The sequence below is a fragment of the Callorhinus ursinus genome, unplaced genomic scaffold (assembly GCF_003265705.2).
Source record: "Callorhinus ursinus isolate GAN/ISIS: 27379988/994484 unplaced genomic scaffold, GSC_fseal_2.0 scaffold35, whole genome shotgun sequence".
Taxonomy (NCBI): Eukaryota; Metazoa; Chordata; class Mammalia; order Carnivora; family Otariidae; genus Callorhinus; species Callorhinus ursinus.
This window is the reverse complement of record NW_027397097.1, coordinates 3,710,739-3,730,263: the sequence shown is the minus strand read 5'-3', so window position 1 is coordinate 3,730,263 and position 19,525 is coordinate 3,710,739. Positions and strand designations below refer to the sequence as shown.

The window sequence follows — 19,525 nt, the reverse complement described above, 5'->3', positions numbered from 1 at the left end:
ATCTCTTAAATTTCTTTTAGGACTCTTTTTTCCTTTTCATTGCTACCATTTCAGGCCCTCTTCATTATGTACCAGGGACCAAGAATTCTTAACACTGGATCCCTAAACCCCAAAGGACCCAAGGATAAAAAGTCAGGATGGTAAACTTAGGAAAATAATCACATCTGAATTTTATTAACCTCTAACTAAAAATTTAACATTTCCTATGGTTGTGAACGTAGGCATTAGACCCTAGTGATATTAGCGGTACCTATGATGTTGTCAGAAGTAGAAATCACAGGTATTTTCATATCACATTGTAGTTCTTGCAGGTGTCTTTTTATACCTGTCATTACTTCAAGATTACAGTAGTTGTAAAACCTACAGTTAAATCTTGTTACATATCAATAAAGCATATATATTAGCAGGTCACAGCTTTTTTAGCATTTTGACAATGATGCTAATATAATTTGATTTTTACATAATTCTGTGTATCTTACATTATGCATTTAAAAAAACACAGAGGAGCGCCTGGGTGGCTCAGTCAGTTAAATGTCTGCCTTTGGCTCAGGTCATGATCCCAGGGTCCTGGGATTGAGCCCCACATTGGGCTTTCTTCTGTTCAGTGGGGAGCCTGCTTCTCCCTCTCCGTCTGCCTTTCCCCCCAACTCGTGCTCGCTCTCTTGCTCTCCCCCCTCCAAATAAATAAATAAAATCTTTAAGACACACACACACACACACACACACACTGGGGTGCCTAGGTGGCTCAGTCAGTTAAGCATCCACTCTTGATTTCAGCTCAGTTCATGATCACAGGATAGTGAGATCGAGCCCCACATCAGGCTCCACACAGCATGGAGCCTGCTTAAGATTCTCTCTGTCCCTCTCCCTCCTCTCTCTCTCAAAAAAAAAAAACAACACACAAAATTAATATACAACTGGCAATGTCCACACTGTTAAAAGAAGAGGCCCATAGACCTCACCAGACAGCCAAAGGAGTCCATGGCACAAAGAACCCTTGCCTTACTCTTTATTTAGTGTTGTAATCTCTCCTAAAACTTTGTCTTTGCCATCACCCTTCTCTTTTCCCTGGCTAATTCCAACTCCTCTCTTAAGACTCACTGTTCATCAGAGTTTCCCTGACATAAAGGCCCCCCTCCTGTTTGCTCTCCCAGCAGTTTTTTTCCTCTTTATCATAGCATATATCACATGGTATTGAAATTGTTTGCATGATTTTCTTCTCTACTAGATAGGAGCTGTTTAAGAGCAGAGACCTTACCTTATTTGTTCACTCATCATCCCTTCAACAAGACTTGTATAGTATATGCTATGCAAGCACTGTCCGTGGTGCTGGGGATAAAGCAGTGAACAAAACAGATAAAAATCATGCCCATGTGGAACTTACATTCTAGTAGGAATATCCTCAGCTGTGTAGTCCCACACAGTAAGTTGTATGTGTGGGACTTTGAGCAAGTTATTGTCTCCTTCCGTCTTGAATTTCTCATCTATAAATGGTTGGAATTAATACTTCTTAGATGTGTGATGGCTGTGTGAGCCAGACAACCAAAGCTTTCAATATACATCTTTTCTTTTGGCCTCCCTACTTAGCTCCTATCATCTCTGTGTTGGCCTCTCTCAATTTGTGCTGTATTGGAACAGAAACAAAACTCATGCCATAGTAACTGTTGTTTACCTTTCATTTCTATTTTTCTCTGTACACACCACCAACAGGCATTATTCCCAGGAGCATAAGCTGCTATAATGACCTCTGAGGTTCTCATCCTTCTCAGAACCTTTGAAACCTTGAAATGTTTTATCTCAGGACAAAGTCTTCTCCAAGTACAGTCCTTCCTTTATTGTATTAAAGATAATAAGATCCTGTATGAGTCACAAAATTGGGAAATAATTTTTGCTTTTTTATTGACTCACCAAAGCAGCCTATTTTTGACAAGTATAATGTATAAAAACTGAATTTTTTAAAAGAGAAAAATCAATAGATGAATGAATTTAAGGAAAGCACAAAAAGCTTTTATTTTTTGTAAGAATTGTTCTGTTTCATTGTTATTGCATAAATTAGAATTTAAAACACAAAAATAGGGTTTACATTCCATTTTAGGGGAAGTCCCCATATTGCAAAAGTACAAATACAAAGCAATACAGATAAACTTGTAACTTTTCCATTAGACAGCAAGTTACTTTTTTTGTTTGTTTGTTTTTACTTTTATTTGCATTTACTTTATACAGAATTTACTCCCAGGCCATGTTTTCCTTTCTTCAGTTTCTTCTGGGATATCGCTTTCTTCTGTGCAACCTCCTCTTCTGGTTTAGGAATAATCTGCTCTTTTCAGTAAGGAGCATCTCCATGTGGCAGGGAGAGTCATGTGTGGGTTAATCAGACCATGAGCTCTGTAAGTTCAGGTATGAGATATGACTGTGTTTGCCGGTTAATCCTGTCTGCACTGTGTTTACCGGTCACTCTAGCCCAGGGTGGGTATATATTGCACACCCAGTCCTGTGCTTACATCGCAAGAATGGCAGTTCAATTTTGCAAGTAGTAAATCTCTGTAGGGCCAGTGCAGATAGAGAGAGGACAGAGCAAATAACACATAGTTTCTGTCCTCCGAGAGCTGATAACCCCTTTAAGAAGATTGGCAACTACACGATTAATGATATATAAAGCAAAATGTTCTGAAGGCCAAAAGGGTACTACAATATATAGTGTTTAGAGAGTTTAGAACAGAGAAATGAGACATGTCTGAGAAATCAGGAGAACTTTTTAGAATGAATAGGATTTCAGGAAGGTGGGGATAAAACTCCAGGTGGGCATTTCAACTTAAACAAAGGTATTAAAGTGGGTAAGTATATGTTCTGGGCTTGCTTAGGGAGGGCATGGGGGAATCATGATAGCAATTGATCCCCTTTGGCTGGATCCTCTTTTGGCTGGTCATTGCAGGGGAGCTGTGAGAATCATGTAGAAATAGATAAGAAGATTGCTGAGCTCAACCAAGGGCTCAACTAAGACTAACTGACATGATTTTAGCATGGTTGAGAATGCACAGTGGTGATTTCCTCCAGTAGTGTGTGGCTTCCTTTGCTTTCCTACCACAACAAACAACAAACCATTCCCTGGGCCTTTGCTCACGCACCTTTCTTAGCCTGGATTCCTTTCTCCCCTTCCCCAGCTACCAAGCTCCAGCTGGCATCCTGTTCGTCCCCTCATTCACCCTGTTCCAACCATGCTGGCCCCTCTTTGCTTTTTTATAGACAGACTCCTGTCTCGGGGCCTTTGGATCTGATGTTCCTCTGGCTTGGAATATTCTTAACTTCTGGCATGTCTTTAGTGAAATAACTTTGTCTCACAAGGCCTTCCCTGACCACCCATCTAAAATTGTAGCTCCTCCCCAACATTTTCTATCCCTCCTTCCTGCTTTATTTTTGTCTGTAGCCTTTAATAGTGTGTTTTGTTTATTTTCTGTCCTCCTAGAAGAATATGAGTCCTACAGAAACAGGGATTTTTGTTTTGTTTTATTTACACTAAATCTTCAACACCTAGAACTGTACCTGACACATAATAAGCAGTAAATATTTGTTAAATGAGGAAGTGGATGAATCTGAAGCCTTAGTCCAATGCTGCCTTCTCTCATTTCCTACTTTGTCTCTCCTGCAGGAAAATTACTTATGGGGAATTTAACAGAGGATAAGTCACAGAGACTAATAGATTTATTCAACAAATGCTTATCAAGTTCCACTGTGTCCAAATACAAGGTATAGGATCATGGCCTCTTACACAGAAAATTTCTGTCACCTTTTGTCCATTCTTAGTGCCACCTTGCCTGTTCAAGCCTCAGAAACTTGGACGAATGGGATAGCCCTCTCAGTGGTTGCTGCTTCCAGTAATCTCTTTCAGTATCTTTTTCATTCTGCTGCTGAGGTTATATGTCTGGTCCACGAATATGACCTCTCTCAACTGAGAGGTTTGTTGGCTTCGTATCCCCCGCACTCGGTGACAGCACACAGAGTGCCGCCCACATGGCCTGATTTAATCAGTCTTCTCAGCTTCATCTTTCACCGGGTCTTAACTCCACAGTTTGCATTTTGCTAAAGCCCTTTTCTCTTACTATCAAGCCTTTGACCATACATGCTCTTTTCTCTTCCTAGAATGCCTTTTTTCTCTCCTTTTCAACAAACTTTCTCATCTTTCGGGAATAGACTAAGGTTACAACAACACTTTGAAGCCTACTGACCACCTCTCTTAGCCCAAAACCTCCCTCTAGGTTCCCCAATCTCCCCCATACCACCACCCCTACTCCCACACAGTTTTCCTCCTTCATATCGTATATTAGTCTGCACTGAAAATGTCTAGAAATGTGTCTCTACACTAGCTGTCTGTTCCTGGGACTGTGTGTTGTTTATTTCTGTGCCCCAGCACCCTGATCTTCATGATGCAGCTAAGCAAATGTAAAAATGTCCTCTTGTTTGTGAATATGATACTTAACACCTCTAAAATTTCTGGCATGAATTACCAATCTATAAATCGCTTGTTATTTGGCCTCTGTTTATCCAGGGCGGAGCACTCATCAGGGTGGATATCTGACTTTCAGAGGTCTCTGTTGTCTCCTGATTCCCACCCTCAGTGATAGACCATATAGTCTTTCCTCCCACAAAGTTTATGTGTCTGTCAGGCCCTGTGTTTGGTCCTGAGAATATAGACCTGCACATCATCTCTCTGAAATGTGCCTTCCAAATGATGTTATAATAGAAGATGTTCTGGAATGCGAGTCAGTGGACTAGGTTCTGACCCTAGCTAAGCCATTAACTTGCTTTGTGACTTTGAGCAAACCCATTTCCCTTCTCTGCAGCTATAAAATGTGATGCTCATACAAGTTCATCTCTTAAGATTCTGTTCGATTGTCATCATCTGAGAACATGTAGCTGAGGGCAACTCATGCCACCCTCTCTGAGTCAGCCATAATTTGCCAAGCTTTTGTGAAAATCATTTTGCATGCAAGGCTGCATGCAGAAGATTCACCAACAGCTCTGAATTATGAGTTTTGCCCTCAGCAAGGCTTAAATCTGAAGCAGCTTTGAACTTTCTATGGTCCCCACTGTGGCCCTGGTTCTGAAAATAAAAGAGGTTCTTTAATACTTTTGTTAGAGAAAGCTCTGAAGACCCTTTATGAATCACCTTCAGTACTTTTCAGAGTTGTAGTCTTACAAACCAGACATGACAGGCGTCTCTAGCCGTTTTACGAGTAAGGCACTGAGGAACAGAGAGGTAAAATTATTGAGGTTAATCTAAGTTATACTCAGTAAAAACCAAAATTATCTACAGTATCATCAGCCTTTAGAGGTTCCCTTTAACCTACCGAGGCAGGGTTAGGAGCCCCTCTGGGTTCCCACAGCTCCTTGTGCTTTTGGTATAGTCTTTCTCTTATTTTAATTGTCTGTGTGTGTCTGTCTCCCTCAGATCAGGAATCAAACCTGACTCATCTGGGCATGTGTGACACAGAGAAATTGTTAATTAACGTTGGTTTAATGGAACTGGACTAAGTTTTTGTTAATACACAAATTTGGGCATCACTTGAGGGGAAAGTTACCATGCATTCATTCCAAGCCAGAGGGGAAACTCTTAACCAAATAGAGTTAATTAGACCTATTGCATTAGAAAAACCCTGGAGTTAGGTAGTCAGGAAACCTGGCTTGGTCTTACAAACGCTAGTTAGTTAGCCAGGTGTGCAGTGAGCAAGCCACTTTACCTTTCTGTTGACTGGTTGCCTTACTTGTGAAATAGGGATAGAGTCACCTATCTTATGTGATTTTCAGGTACGTTATCAGTAAGAAAAGTTTGTAAGCTATAAGGTGTTATCCAAACATAAGGGGCTGTTATTTTAATCTCTTTGAAACAATTATATCTTTCTTGATGCATATATTTATGTAAAACACAGGAAGTCTAGTGAAAATGGTAAAGCTAGTTCATCTCAAGTCCCCTTAACTGCTCTTGGTGTGTATCCCAACCTGTGGGAGGTTTAGTGGCTTTCTTCTGGGCTGCCTCCAAAGGTGTTTTAGAACTTGACCTTTTCCAGAAATGTAAACAGGCCCGCCTGAATTTTCACCCACAAGGAGAGAGCCAGGGAAACCTGGCAGACCTGCTTTCTCAAGCTGATTTGTCACCTGCCTGTTTGGCTGAAAGGAATATTTCTATTCAAGACTGAAGAAGGAAAAAATTTTCTTCCAAAGTCAAACCAGTAGTTTTATTTCAAGGCCTTTAGCAGATAGCATCTTCAAAAATAACAAACCTTAAAAGGGGTGGGGTGGGGTGAAGGAGGGGGTGGGTGCTGTGAAGGAGAGATCTGAGCAGCACTAGTAGACATCTAGAATCATAGAGTCTTATTGTGGGAAATGATTTGGGAGCACGTTTCAGATGAGGAAACTGATACCCAGAGAGCCAGAATGAAGTACCCGACATGTCATGCTAAATGAGGGGCAGAGTACACAGGAACCTAGGGTCCTGCCTCTCAGAACCACAGTTGGTCCTCTCTGCTGATCTCTCTCGGAGCTTTCCTGAGCAGATGTGGTTGTCCTCCGCTGGTGCACACCGCAAGCAGACAAGGCAGCTTCTCTCTTTTCTCCAAGTCTGGCAACTGTCTACAGACAAAGGTAGTAGTGAGTCTGCAAACCTTTTTTTTTTAAAGAAGCTGTATTCTTTAAGATTTTATTTATTTATTTGACAGAGAGAGAGACAGCGAGAGAGGGAATACAAGCAGGGGGAGCGGGAGAGGGAGAAGCAAGCTTCCCGCTGAGCAGGGAGCCTGATGCGGGGCTCCATCCCAGGACCCCAGGATCATGACCTGAGCCGAAGGCAGACGCTTAACCGACTGAGCCACCCAGGTGCCCCTGCAAACCTTTTATAAGGGCCTTGGGCCTACTCCGTGCATTCAGGGAACTCTCAGTTTAGTGAGGGAAACATAGACACACAAATTATTATAGAATGCTGTGGGAACTGCCAACATAGAAGCAGATTATCTCATCTTAGCTGTGAGGATTTATGACATTTTATTGGAAGAAATCAGTTTTGAGAAGCTTGAGACTTTCTAAGGAAAGTGGGAGAAAGAAAGGTAAGGCTGAGAGAGAGAGAGCAGTTATGTCAGGGGGCGTCCAGTTATAGGAAACAGAACTCACTCCAGCCATTTAACATCATGTGTGCTGAGAGACCCTATGGTAATAGTGATGATGAGATTTTTTGGTTCCTCTGGATTGCATAAATTATGTTTTAGATACTTCTTTTTCTTCTCTTCCTTTCTCTTCATCTATAATCCTGAGATTGATAGCACTTCAGAGCTGAAAGTGATCTTATGGAATATATAGACTCTGTATTATATAGTCTATTCAGCACTGTCCAAAAGAATTCTGTACTATGATGGGAATGTTCTATATTTTTACTGTCCAGTATGGTAGCCACTAGCCACATGTGGCTGTTGAGCACTTGAAATGTGGCTAGTGCAATTAAGAAATGGAATTTCTCATCTTACTTATTTTCATTAATTTGAAGTTAAATAGCCACATGTGTCTAGTGGTTATCTTGTTGGACAGCACAGTTATAGACTATCTGGTATCAGCAATCATCTTCATTTTACATTTTTTCCTCCTCACATATAAAAGATTTTAATGTTATATTTTCTAACTTAAATTGAGTCCTCAAGAAACAATTATATTTCTTTGAAGAGAAATTTAGGTCAGTAAGTTTAAGCAACATATTGAGATCTTATATGAAAAGTATGCTGTCTAATATCTCACAACTGTTAAGGTTGAATTTGTAATGAATATAATTCAGGACATTCGTCCTCCTGTGGACCTCAGATCCCCATCTCTATAAAACAGAGACATAACACAGAAATGATCTTTTGGGTAAAATGAGACAACTAAAGAAAAACTGCTCTAGGTCCTCATTAGCACTGGAACACAGCCTGGCAAAATGTGAAAAATGCACATTCTGATTTCTGTGTTTGGGTTTTGAATGAAAGAAAGAAAGAGCCTTAAAGCCTTCATATTGCCTCCATACAGCCCCCTAGTTCAAATTTACCCTTACCTGCTGCTACTGTCCTAGGAAGGAGGAAAAAAAACATTTTACTTTGTTTTAGGAGAGACTGAATGATTGAGTCTCCCATACTGTAAACCTGATCTTGTAAAAGTTAATACCAGCACAGTTACTCAGTAAAGTAATGTTTCTTTACTTTGGTGGGGCAGTACAAAAAATGACTGAGAGCTTGGACTCTTGAGCCAGAATCTTGAATTGAACTCTCTCAGTTCTATTATTTAATAAACGTGTGACCACTTAATAGATGTTTAATCTTTCTGTACTCCAGTTTTTTCATCCATATAATGGGAGTAATAATAAAACCTACCTCACAGGTAGGTTGTTGTAAAGTTCAAATGAGTTAAAACATATATAGTACTTAGAACAGTACCTGTCACATAGTAAGTGATATATGTTACCCATTATTATTTATTTTTAATCCTTATAACCACTTAGGAGGTGTAAGTATCATAGGCCCCATTTGAGGAAGCTGTGGCCTAGAGTGGCCTTGCCCGAAGTCACATTGAATGTATACAGCAGAGCTGATAATTGATCATGTGACTCCTAAGTCTAGGGGGTTTTGCAGTTCTACTTTTGCTTCTCAATCCAGTATTTTCCATCATCCCACAAAGTGTAAGGAGTTGGGAGAAGTCATCCCTCACTGGGGAATATTTATGAACTGAGCCTTGAAAGGACAATTTTAGTAGCAGAAAGGACACGAGAAACACTTCAGATACAGGAACTAGTTAGAAATGGTCCTGCTTATACCTGTTTAATGGCAGGCTTCCAGCATGTTCTCTCTGGCACCCTACAGTCAGTCATTCCACTGTGTTCTATTTCAGGGAGTCCCTTGACCGAGCGGAAAGTATTGACACCCAGTTGTTGTGTATCCTTTGCAACGGCCGATGATCCATCTCCTATCTACACCCAAGTGGTTGAAAACACAGATTCCCCCATCTGGAATTTTCAACAGCAATCAAGGTTTGTATTTTATGATATCCCATCAGCCTTCCAGAATCTTCTTCTTGTTCCAAGAGACAAACTCAGATCAAGGAGTACGAGGACACAACCATATTGAGCAGGCCTAGAAAATGCTTTTCTTATCAACCAGTTATTTAATCCTGGTGCTTATGAATTCACAGCTAGTAGTGGTTTAAAAGTCTTATGCAGTATTTTTTTTTAACTCTCTTTGAGCTCTTTTGAGCTCAGTACAACTCAAAAATTATTCAGTAAAAACCTCTTATATGCTCCGCTCTGTTCTAGGGACTGGGAATTAAAGATGATTAAGACAGTTCCTGCTATTGAGGTGTTCATAATCTGCCTGGGAAAATATACATTAGAATGTGGCAAGTGCTGTAAAAGTAGTAAAAAAGGATTCTAGTGCCTCTCAGAAAGATAATTTAGGCTAACCTAGAAGTTCAGGGAAAGCTTTTTAAATAAGATAATTCAGCTGAAGGGAAAAAAAAAAAGATAATTCAGCTAAGCATTGAAGAATGTACACAATTTATCTAGGTGAAAAAGGCAGAGCAAACTAATTTCAGGAAAGCCTGTGGATTGTATATCCTTGAAGATTCCTGGTGCAGTGGAAAGAGCCTGGGCTTTGCACCTAGAGAGACGTCGCCTCCAACCCCATCTCATTTACTAGCTGTGTGAACAAATTACATTATATCTCTGAGCCTCAGATTCCTCATCTGCAAAGTGGGGTGAACTTCTACAGGGTTATTGTGAGGTCCAAATTAGGTGACATTTAGGAAAATTACCTCATGGCCCATAGCAGATACTCAACAAATGTTAGATCTCCTTTGGAAGCCTCAAAGAATTGGAGGTGGAGTCCTGTCAGGCTTGCTGCAGCATGGTTCAGAGGTCAGGGGCTGACGTACAGGCCCAGGGCTGCGGTGCAGAGCTCATCCTCCCTTTTCTTCGTTTTATCTGTTTCATCGTCATTAAAAGTGTGAGTTCTAGTGTAACTACTGTTACCCTTACCTTTATCCTGCATCACCTATAAAGTTTCTCTCTTGTCCACCAACACTAGCCACACCACATGGTGTCTGATCTGCTGTTTTCTCACGGTGTTTACATACCTAATTGAGCCTCAGCAGTTGTTCACATGTCCAGTGTTTTGAAATTTGAGAGGCTGACCTGAATCAGGAGCTAGAACTACGGTGACAACTCAGTACTATCTATGGTGAGCTACTGGAAATTATAGAAATTCTCGCCTTTGTGGCCAGGTACTTGATCTAAAATATCAACTCTGCCTTGAAAGGCAGGAGGCTAGGGCTAAGCTTGTAAGTAAAGATGATTTATTCATTCAGAGCTTAACTTTATGGACTTGACAAAGGGACACTGACAGTCTCTTAATTTCATCCCCTCACTTTAAAGTTATACTGTGGACCCAGGGAGGTTACGTAGTCTGTTGGTAGCAGAGGAAAGATGAGAAGAAAAATGAGTAATGGTTCTGTTTACAATTGCTCTATTACAAAATTGTTTCATTTGATGCTCCTAGCAACCTTGTAGGTAGAAAATATTATCCCATTTAACAGGTAAGAAAGCCAGGGCTCAAAAAGTCTTGAGTTCTCAGGGTCACTCAGGTGACCATAGTAGAGCTAGAATGCACTGACCACCAGCTAGAATTCAGATTTTTGACACAGTACTTATCACAGTGCCTCTCATTGGTCTTGAAGTGGGTTCTCTTCAGTTCCCCAGGGGTATCTAGGGAAGGCAATTAAGTCTCTTGGTGTTCCCTGGATCTCCTCCTGAAGCCATGGCACCTGGTGTGGAACTTTCCAAATCTTTGTAATTGAAAACGGTATAAGTCACTTCATATAAAATGTATTAGAGGTGTTCATTGACCTCCACATCACCTTCTTTATCTGCTATGAAAATTGGATACTTTCTTATTTTGGTGCCTTGCCTCTGTACAGTGTAGCTTTAGAATCAAGCAAACTAAGCTTTAAATCCTAGCCCTGCCACTTACTGACTCCTGTGTGACCTTGAGCAAGTCACTTCACCTCTCTGAGCGCTCACCACCTTTTTTGTCTGTAAAGCAGGGATAATAATGCCATGTCCAGGCTTTTGTGCAGATTACACATATATGAGACACTAGGCACCATGCCTGGCCCACGGTAGGCACTCAGTGGATGTTGTTTTTTCTTTCCTCCTCCCTTCTCACCATTCCCCTTTCCACATCAGATAAAAAGAATCTTTTTTTACTTTGCTCCAATAAAACCGTTCCTTACATCTTGAGGAGCTCCCTTTCCACACTCCCTCTCATCCTGAGAAACAGAGTTTGAATGTGGCAGATATCATCAGGTGGGAAAGTACTGCATCAGGGGAGCCTGATTGCAAATCTTGGCAAGTTACTTCTCTCTGAGCTTCCATCCCTCCTTTTAATCGTGAAGGTAAAAATACATCCTAGAAGATGACCATGAAGTTGAAATGAAAATGTTAGGAAAGTGCTTTGCATACTACAAGATATTCTTCAAATCTAAGTTTCGTACGGCACACATGCTTCCTACACCATTAATTTATGGTGGTTGTTTTTCTTAATAGGCTATCAAAAGAGCTTCTTTTGGACCCTCAACAAACTCTGGTCTTCAAAGTTTGGCATAAAAGAGGTATGAACTCCATTCTGTGAATATCTGTCTGTGAAAATAAGTTCACATCCTGTTGACAATTTCCCAATCCTTTTCTTTTTTTAACCAAGTGAAACCATGGCACTTGTGATGCAGGGGACGCATATATGTGTTAGAGGGAATCTCACAGAAGGCCACATTATTCTCCTAGGTAGTTTAAATCCTTAGAAGTCATGTCATTTTGTTTGACTGCCTGCTTAGTGCAGAAGTCCAAGTACATTTAATCTTTCCAATTGTATCTCAACAATCACAGCGTACAGGCTGCCATACACAAGTGATTTCTCCCCCTTTGTATGATGTTATACTTTCTATTGACTCTGGCTTATTAACCAAGACCCCAGCATTTTTAAGCAGTACATAAGACTAGAGTCTTGTTTGAAGAGCCTCCCCAGGATGGAGGTGCTGACATCATGATCCTTGAACCTAGTTTTATTCAGCTACCATTATTAAGAGGCGTAATTCAACAACATCAAGAGCACAGACTCTAAAGCCACATTCTTGGGATTCAGATACCAGTTCTTTCCCCTTACAAGGTAGTATGACCTTGGGTGAATGACTTAATTTCTCTTTGCTTCAGCTTCTTTATTTATAAAATAGGGATAATAGTACCTACCTGAGTGGGAGAATTAAATGAATGCCTGATACTTAGTAAAACCATCTGTTTTTATCGTTCTTATTAGTGAATGGCAATGTGCTGAGAGCTTTACAAACATCTCTAATCCTGCAATGTAAAAACATAATTCGTTCAATGTTACAAATGTAACACCTGAGGCTTAAAGAAGTTTAGGGGCTTGACTAAGGTCATATACCTATTAATCAGTGGAGCCAGGCGCCTGGGTGGCTCAGTCCTTAGGCGTCTGCCTTCACCTCAGGTCATGATCCAGGGTCCTGGGATCGAGCCCTGAGTCGAGTCGGGCTCCCTGCTCCGCGGAAGCCTGCTTCTCCCTCTCCCACTCCCCCTGCTTGTGTTCCTGCTCTCGCCGTGTCTCTCTCTGTCAAATAAATAAAATCTTTTAAAAAAGATCAGCGGAGCCAGGATTTGACCCCAGTCCCGACCTGGCTATACAGCCTTCACCATTTGTAGTTCACCATGCTGGTAACACTGGTGGGGGAAGTGAGGGAATGAGGACATCCAGCTATCTCACAGCTTCTATACTTAGCAAATTTTGTCTTAAGTAAATCCCTCCTATAAATCTAGCTCCTTTAGGATTCTTGCTAGGGCCTAGTTTCCAAACCTTCAGTTGTTTTGAGACTACAGCATTAGTTTTTATTTGCCTGTGGTAAGTTTCAGAGCTAATCCCAGAGCCTAATAAAGACCTGAGAGTAGTCAGTGTGTAAAGGAAATTGACCTACCTATCTCTCTTCTAGTGCTTCTGTTTGGAAATGATGCTGTGAATCTGATTTCGATGATTTGTCCCATGCTCCTGCCTTGGATTCACTTATCATGTCCCCCACCCCCACCTAACCTCATAAATGTGGCAGGAACTGATCATAAATCCATTTTCTCTGAATCAACACAAGGAATTCCTGCTGTATTTAACTAGGCTTCACCCTCCTCCCTGGCTTTCTACTCTTCTCTTTTCTCTAAAGTACTCCAGAGATTGTCGAGTAGACCAGGGTTTACCGCAATTCAGCACTTACTGTAACAAGAAAAAAAAGAGTAACTTTGGTCTTATATGGACCTGGATTCAAATTTTGGCTCTGCCATTCACAAATTACATGACCTAAGCCAAACACTTTACCTCTTTGAGCCTTTGTTTCCTTATTAATAAAATTAGGATTATAGTACCTGCCCTACAGGATTTTTATAAGGATTAGAGATAATATAAGATTTTTGGCACATAATTGGTGCTTAATAAATGGAGCTGTTTTTATTATGCCTACTATGTGTCAGGTACTGTGCTAGGGCTGTTTGGTATAGAGAAGAACAAAATAAATTCCCTATCTTCCATGACCCCTAGAGAATGCTGTGAAACCCTTTTGTAAATGAAGGTGGGGAAAATGCCTAGACCCAACTGACCATACTTACCTAGCTCTGTCTCTCAGTAGAGGTAGATGCCTCTCTTCCCTTAACTCCATCCTTTCCACACAGCCTCAGCTATGCAAACCAGACCAAGCTGTGTTCAATAAATATTTGAGTTCCTACTCTATGCTAGGTGCTATGCTAAGTGCTAGTGATTCACAAGTAAAACAAGGCATAGATGGTCTCTGTCCCTCATGGAGCTAGTGTCCCGGGGGCAAGACAGACAATGAGAGGATAGTACGACTAGGCAAATATAGGGTGTTCTCATAGGGGACATCTGACTCAAACCGAGGGTGTCACAGAAGGCTTCCTGGACCTAAGAAATGAAGGGGCATGATAGAGTATAGTCAGAGGCAACAGCAAATACAAAAATCTGGAGTAAAGAAAGAGTATGAAGTAAGTTTGAAATCATTAGAACATAAAACTACTAAGAAAGAATGATGGGTTGCCCCGCTAAATATGATATTAAACTGAGCTCTTCAAAGCTATTGTTTTTCTCAATGATCAACTTAGCCTGATTTCTCCTCAGATATGTTTAAGATGTAGTGCTTTCGTGTTCAGGAAAACCCTCAACGTGTTACCTAAAGTTACAGTCTATCAAGAACAGGTTATGCTTGGATGACCAAATAAAGCAAGATTATTTTTCTCTGCAAAGCTATAAAAAAAATCTTTGGAGTGGAAATTAATGGTTCTAGCCATCATTCTTCACTCCCATTGGGTAAGAATTACTTGACTCCTACTCTGAGGAACACAACGTCAAACATTCCTAGACTCTTAAGTCTCGGAGGATCTTAAGTTGAAGAGGATCTTGGTTCAGTCCTTCTCATTGTATATATGAGACTTGAGGTTTGGGGAGTTAAAGTAATGTGTTTTCAAATCAAAGCCACACTCAGATTAGCTGTTGTGGTGCATTGCTTCTTTGTCCCACTCTATGTTGGCCAGTTCATTTGCGTTCTCAGTGGTTGTTTATCAACTTTCTCATGATGTGGGAAGATTTATGCCAGGAACAGAGAGTGTAGGAAACATAAAGCGAATGATACTTGGTCTCAGCTTTTAGGTAGGTCCCAGTCTAAAGAAGAGCAAGCTGTCTAAACAAATGTTAGACGGTGTGTAATGAGTTCAGTGTCACCAGTGGCATGTACAAGAAATGGGGAAAACTAATGGCCACTCCTCTTAAAAATTTCCAGCTACTTCTATGTCAGAAATGAGGAACAGTGAGTCTAAGAACAAAGGTCATTGCATGGTTGCTTGTCCAGTCAAGAAGGGGTCTTCTTACTCAATAAGGGCAGCCCTGTTACAAGCCTGAGTCCAAGCTCTTATTTTGCACCATGTACTGGTTTTCCAGGGAGTTATTTGTCTTTCTTTTGTGATTTGTATCACTTTTGTTCTCAATTAAATATAATACATATGTATGTTACAGAGAATTTGAAAAATACAGACAAGTATGAATGGGAAAATGCAACTCCCTCATAATTCCAAGGGTGATGGTCTTTTGAATGATTTCTTTCAAGACCCCCTGCCCTGAGGAAAATCACTGAGACGCATGATAATGTAGGGAAAAGAAGAATTTGCTGTTTAAGGTTGTTTTCCAATTGCCTATATCAAGACAACAAAACTGAATTCTGCTAGCTTTTCTCTGCCATACGGAAAGAGAATTTATGGTAGTGAAAGCAGGCTGTCTCTCTCATTATCTGTCTTCTCTGTGTGCAGCCTCTGTCAGTGGCAAGACTTGCCCAGCCACACTGCCCAGCTCTTCTCTTTCCCCCACAGATGAAGAGAGGGTGATTGGCTTTGCCTCGGTGGACCTCTCCCCACTTCTTTCTGGCTTCCAGTTTGTCTGTGGCTGGTACAACATCACAGACTTCAGTGGAGAGTGCCAGGGGCAGATAAAAGTTGCAGTCTCCCCTCTGGAGAGTGTGATGCACTTCAAAGAAGAAAGACAATCAAGACGTGGGGTGGAGACCCCAGGATCCCTGGTACGTATCCTGATTCAGTCTTAACCAGTAAGGGTTCCACTGAGCCAAATCTATAAGAAGATCCTTTACATGTGTTTGGTACTTCCCAGCTTACAGAACACATTATGTATTTGTGTCTCATAATGACCTTATGACCTGTTTAGGGTGATAAAAATTACACAGTGACGTACATAGTGGAATTACACAGTGGTGATGGATGCACAGCTCTGAATATATTAAAAACCACTGAATTGAACAGTTTCAAAGGATGAACTTTATAATACATTGATTATATCTCAATTTAAAAAAATTTTATGAGTATAGTTGACACACAGTTTTACATTAGTATCGGGTGTACAACACAAGTGATTGGACAAGTTTATGTATTATGCTGTGCTCACCACAAGTGCAGCCACCATCCGTCCCCATACAGCACTATTACAGTACCATTGCCTGTATTCTCTATGCTGTGCCTTTTATTCCTGTGACTTACTCATTCCATAACTGGAAGCCGGTATCTCCTACACCCGGCACTGACTGCCCATCCCCCTCCCCTCTAGCAACCATCAGTTTGTTCTCTGTATTTATGGGTCTGTTTATACTTTTTTCTTTGTTTATTAATTTCTTTTGTTTTTTAGATTCCATATATAAGTGAAATCATAGGGTATTTGTCTTTCTCTGTCTTATTTCATTTAGCATCATATCCTCTAGATCCATCCATGTTGTCACAAATGGCTGTATCTCAATTTTTAAAGAAAGTAAGATTAATTGCAGCATGGAATTTGTAACCACATTCGTTGAACTTTTTAAAAACTCTGTTACAGGGGCTCCTGGGTGGCTCAGTCGTTAAGCGTCTGCCTTCGGCTCAGGTCATTCCTGGGATCGAGCCCCACATCGGGCTCCCTGATCCGCGGGAAGCCTGCTTCTCCCTCTCCCACTCCCCCTGCTTGTGTTCCCTCTCTCGCTGTGTCTCTCTCTCTGTCAAATAAATAAAAGCTTAGTAAAAAAAATTAAAAAGGAAAAAGTAAAGAAATAAAAAAAAGCATTACATTAAAATCATTGCTTTTTTTTTTTAAGATTTTATTTATTTGTCAGAGAGAGAGAGAGAGAGAGCACAGCACAAGCAGGGAAGCAGCGGGCAGAAGGAGAAGCAGGCTTCCCACTGAGCAAGGAGCCCGATGCAGGGCTCGATCCCAGAACCCTGGGATCATGACCTGAGCCGAAGGCAGACGCTTAACTGAGCCACCCAGGTGTCCCTAAAATCATTCTTCTAACGAAAACAGATGATCAGGGGAAGAGAGGAAAAAAACAAGACAAAATCAGAGAGGGAGACAAACTATAAGAGACTCTTAATCATAGGAAACAAACTGAGGGTTGCTGGAGGGGAGGGGGATGGGGGAATGGGTAACTGGGTGATGGACATTAAGGAGGGCACATGATGTAATGAGCAGTGGGTGTTATATGCAACTGATGAATCACTGACCTCTATTTCTGAAATCAATAATACATTATATGTTAAATTAATTGGATTTAAATAAAAATTTTTGGGATGCCTGGGTGGCTCAGTCAGTTAAGTGTCTGCCTTCAGCTCAGGTCGTGATCTCAGGGTCCTGGCACTGAGTCCCACATTGGGCTCTCTGCTCAGCGGGGAGCCTGCTTCTCCCTCTGCCTGCTGCTCCCCCTGCTTGTGTGTGCTCTCTCTCTCTCTGACAAATAAATAAATAAAATGTTTAAAAAATAAATAAATATTTTTTAACTGTCAAAAAAATAGGGAATAGAAAGAGGTGACTCAATGATAGTAAGTACAGACACTCTTTCAGGGAGTTTAACTATAAAAGAAAGAATTTTCCGGACTGTCCCAGATGGGGGAGCTCTATCAAAGCAAAGATTGTAGGGTTTTTTCATCTTTCTTATCATGCATGGCTGGCCCAGGGTCTGGCAGAGTGGGCGTCGGTAAATATTGAATGCATGAATGACTGCATGAGAAAGTAGCGAAGAGTTAAACAATTGCTGTGTAAGAAGGTCTTTTCACATCAGCCCTGGTAGTCATGAGACAAGAAATACCACAGCCCCATTATCCTCACATGTAAAGTAAAATGATATCCAGTCAGGAGTTCACAAACTAGCTGGAAGAGCAGGAGCATAAATACAAATAAAGTAACTAAAAAGCAATCTGATAGCATAGTATATAAAATGGGGATAATAATAGTACCTGCCTCATAAGATTATTGTGAAGTTTAAATGAGAAAATGCATGTAAATTGCTTAGTACAGCATTCAACACATAGAAAATACTCAGCAAATTTTGTCTACATATGGTAAATTTTTTAAACACAAATTTACAAATTTATTTATATTTCTTTGTTCCAAAAGGATTTGTGGTGACAGGTATACCATTTTTCTCATTGTTTCTACAGATCCCAATACATAGCCCTTTTTCCTTCCCTGCCTCTGATATGTATGCTGCATTCCCCAGCTGCATTGCAAGATGGACCCCAGAACAACTTGTTCACACCTCATCAAGGGAACTTGATTTCTCCTCTCCTGAGAGGTGGGTGAGTTTTTGATGGGAAGAAATAGAGAGTTGGATGTCTGCTAACTGGTTTGGCATTTCTCTCTTTCCTTTATTGGAGGAACAAACTAAGAGAAAGAGCTTTGTTGATCTTCAGTCACAGCCCCTGGGAACTCCAGGATCCTATGAGGGCAAATTTTTTTTTATAAGACAGGAAACTAGAACTGTTACTGCTATCAGAAAGGTAGCTTCAGTGGAAAGGATGCTTTTCTCTTTTCCTTAGAGGCCTTTAACCTTTATCCCTAAAATCAGTCATCAGCTGTCTGAGATCTTTCCCTTTCTGAACCTAGGAACCAGGATATTTTATAAAAAGCAACTGGCCCATCCAGATGCTTCACCACGCCAACCATGGACAGGCATATTGGATATCAGGGCGAGAGCATATTCCATTCCTCAAAGGGTAGGGTCTAGGAATAACACTGCTGCTTTCCACCCCACTCCCTTCCAGGCCCTAGTGCCATTTGTCATCCCCCTGCCTCCACCAGTCTTTCCCGTGCCTATCTCTCTACTTCAGGAATAAGGCAAGGGATCTTTCCCTACAACAGCCATTCCTACAGCAGCAGTTATGAGTAGACCCTTTATTCCATAAAGACACTAATACCACTTAGCCACTCAAAGGCCCATTTCAGTGCTGTGTAGCTCTCTACCTGCTTAACACATGAAGAGTGCCTCTGCCCTCTGTATAAAGGGCTCCCATGTGTCTGTCAAATCCTAGATCACAGGCTTAAATAATTGTTCTGGTATTCTGGTGTAATTTTATGAGTGTTACTTTGACCATAGCCAATCCATGAGACATAGGGAGGATAAGGGTACTGGTACAAGGATAGAAATATAGATTGATTGTGAGGCCACTATTCAGTAATTGTAAAAGCTAAGTTTAGTGGTTTGCTTTTTGTCCACATAAAAATATCCCTGTTCCAGGGACGCCTGTGTGGCTCAATTGGTTAAGCATCTGCCTTCGACTTCCAGGGTCCTGGGATCGAGCCCAACATCAGGCTCTCTGCTCAGCAGGGAGCCTCTTTCTTCCTCTCCCTGTGCCCTCCTCCCCTGCTCATGCTGTGTCTTTCTCTGTCTCAAATAAATAAATAAAATCTTTAAAAAAAAAAAATAGGAACCATGTTCCTACTTCAGAAGGACCATATCATAATGACATATTCTGATCCAGCTAGCCATCTAAGGCTAACCAAATTGTGGTATATTCCTACAATGAAATGCTACTCAAAAACTTTGCAAAAGGCAATATTGATATACAAAATGAATCTCAAAATAATTAGGTTGAGAGAGAAGCTAG

The 19,525-nt window shown here is 40.9% G+C and overlaps 1 protein-coding gene and 1 long non-coding RNA gene across 10 annotated transcripts in view; one reads left to right on the top strand and one right to left on the bottom strand.

The window, feature by feature from the left end:
• C2CD3 (C2 domain containing 3 centriole elongation regulator) overlaps positions 1-19,525 on the top strand; it is a 139,291-nt gene that overhangs the window by 83,147 nt on the left and 36,619 nt on the right. For 5 of the 7 annotated variants that reach the window (XM_073879687.1, XM_073879688.1, XM_073879690.1 and 2 more), the window contains 4 exons: positions 8,896-9,034; positions 11,603-11,667; positions 15,419-15,684; positions 18,080-18,213. In XM_073879687.1, coding sequence (XP_073735788.1) covers positions 8,896-9,034; positions 11,603-11,667; positions 15,419-15,684; positions 18,080-18,213 — 604 coding nt within the window. The remainder of the gene's footprint in view (positions 1-8,895; positions 9,035-11,602; positions 11,668-15,418; positions 15,685-18,079; positions 18,214-19,525) is intronic. The other 2 variants (XM_073879689.1, XM_025848372.2) reach the window with 1 other exon arrangement.
• The window catches only part of LOC112806110 (uncharacterized), a 51,536-nt gene continuing 38,227 nt past the window's right edge, over positions 6,217-19,525 (bottom strand). For all 3 annotated transcript variants that reach the window (XR_012374504.1, XR_012374505.1, XR_012374506.1), the window contains one exon: positions 6,217-6,624. This is a non-coding gene — a long non-coding RNA (uncharacterized lncRNA). The remainder of the gene's footprint in view (positions 6,625-19,525) is intronic.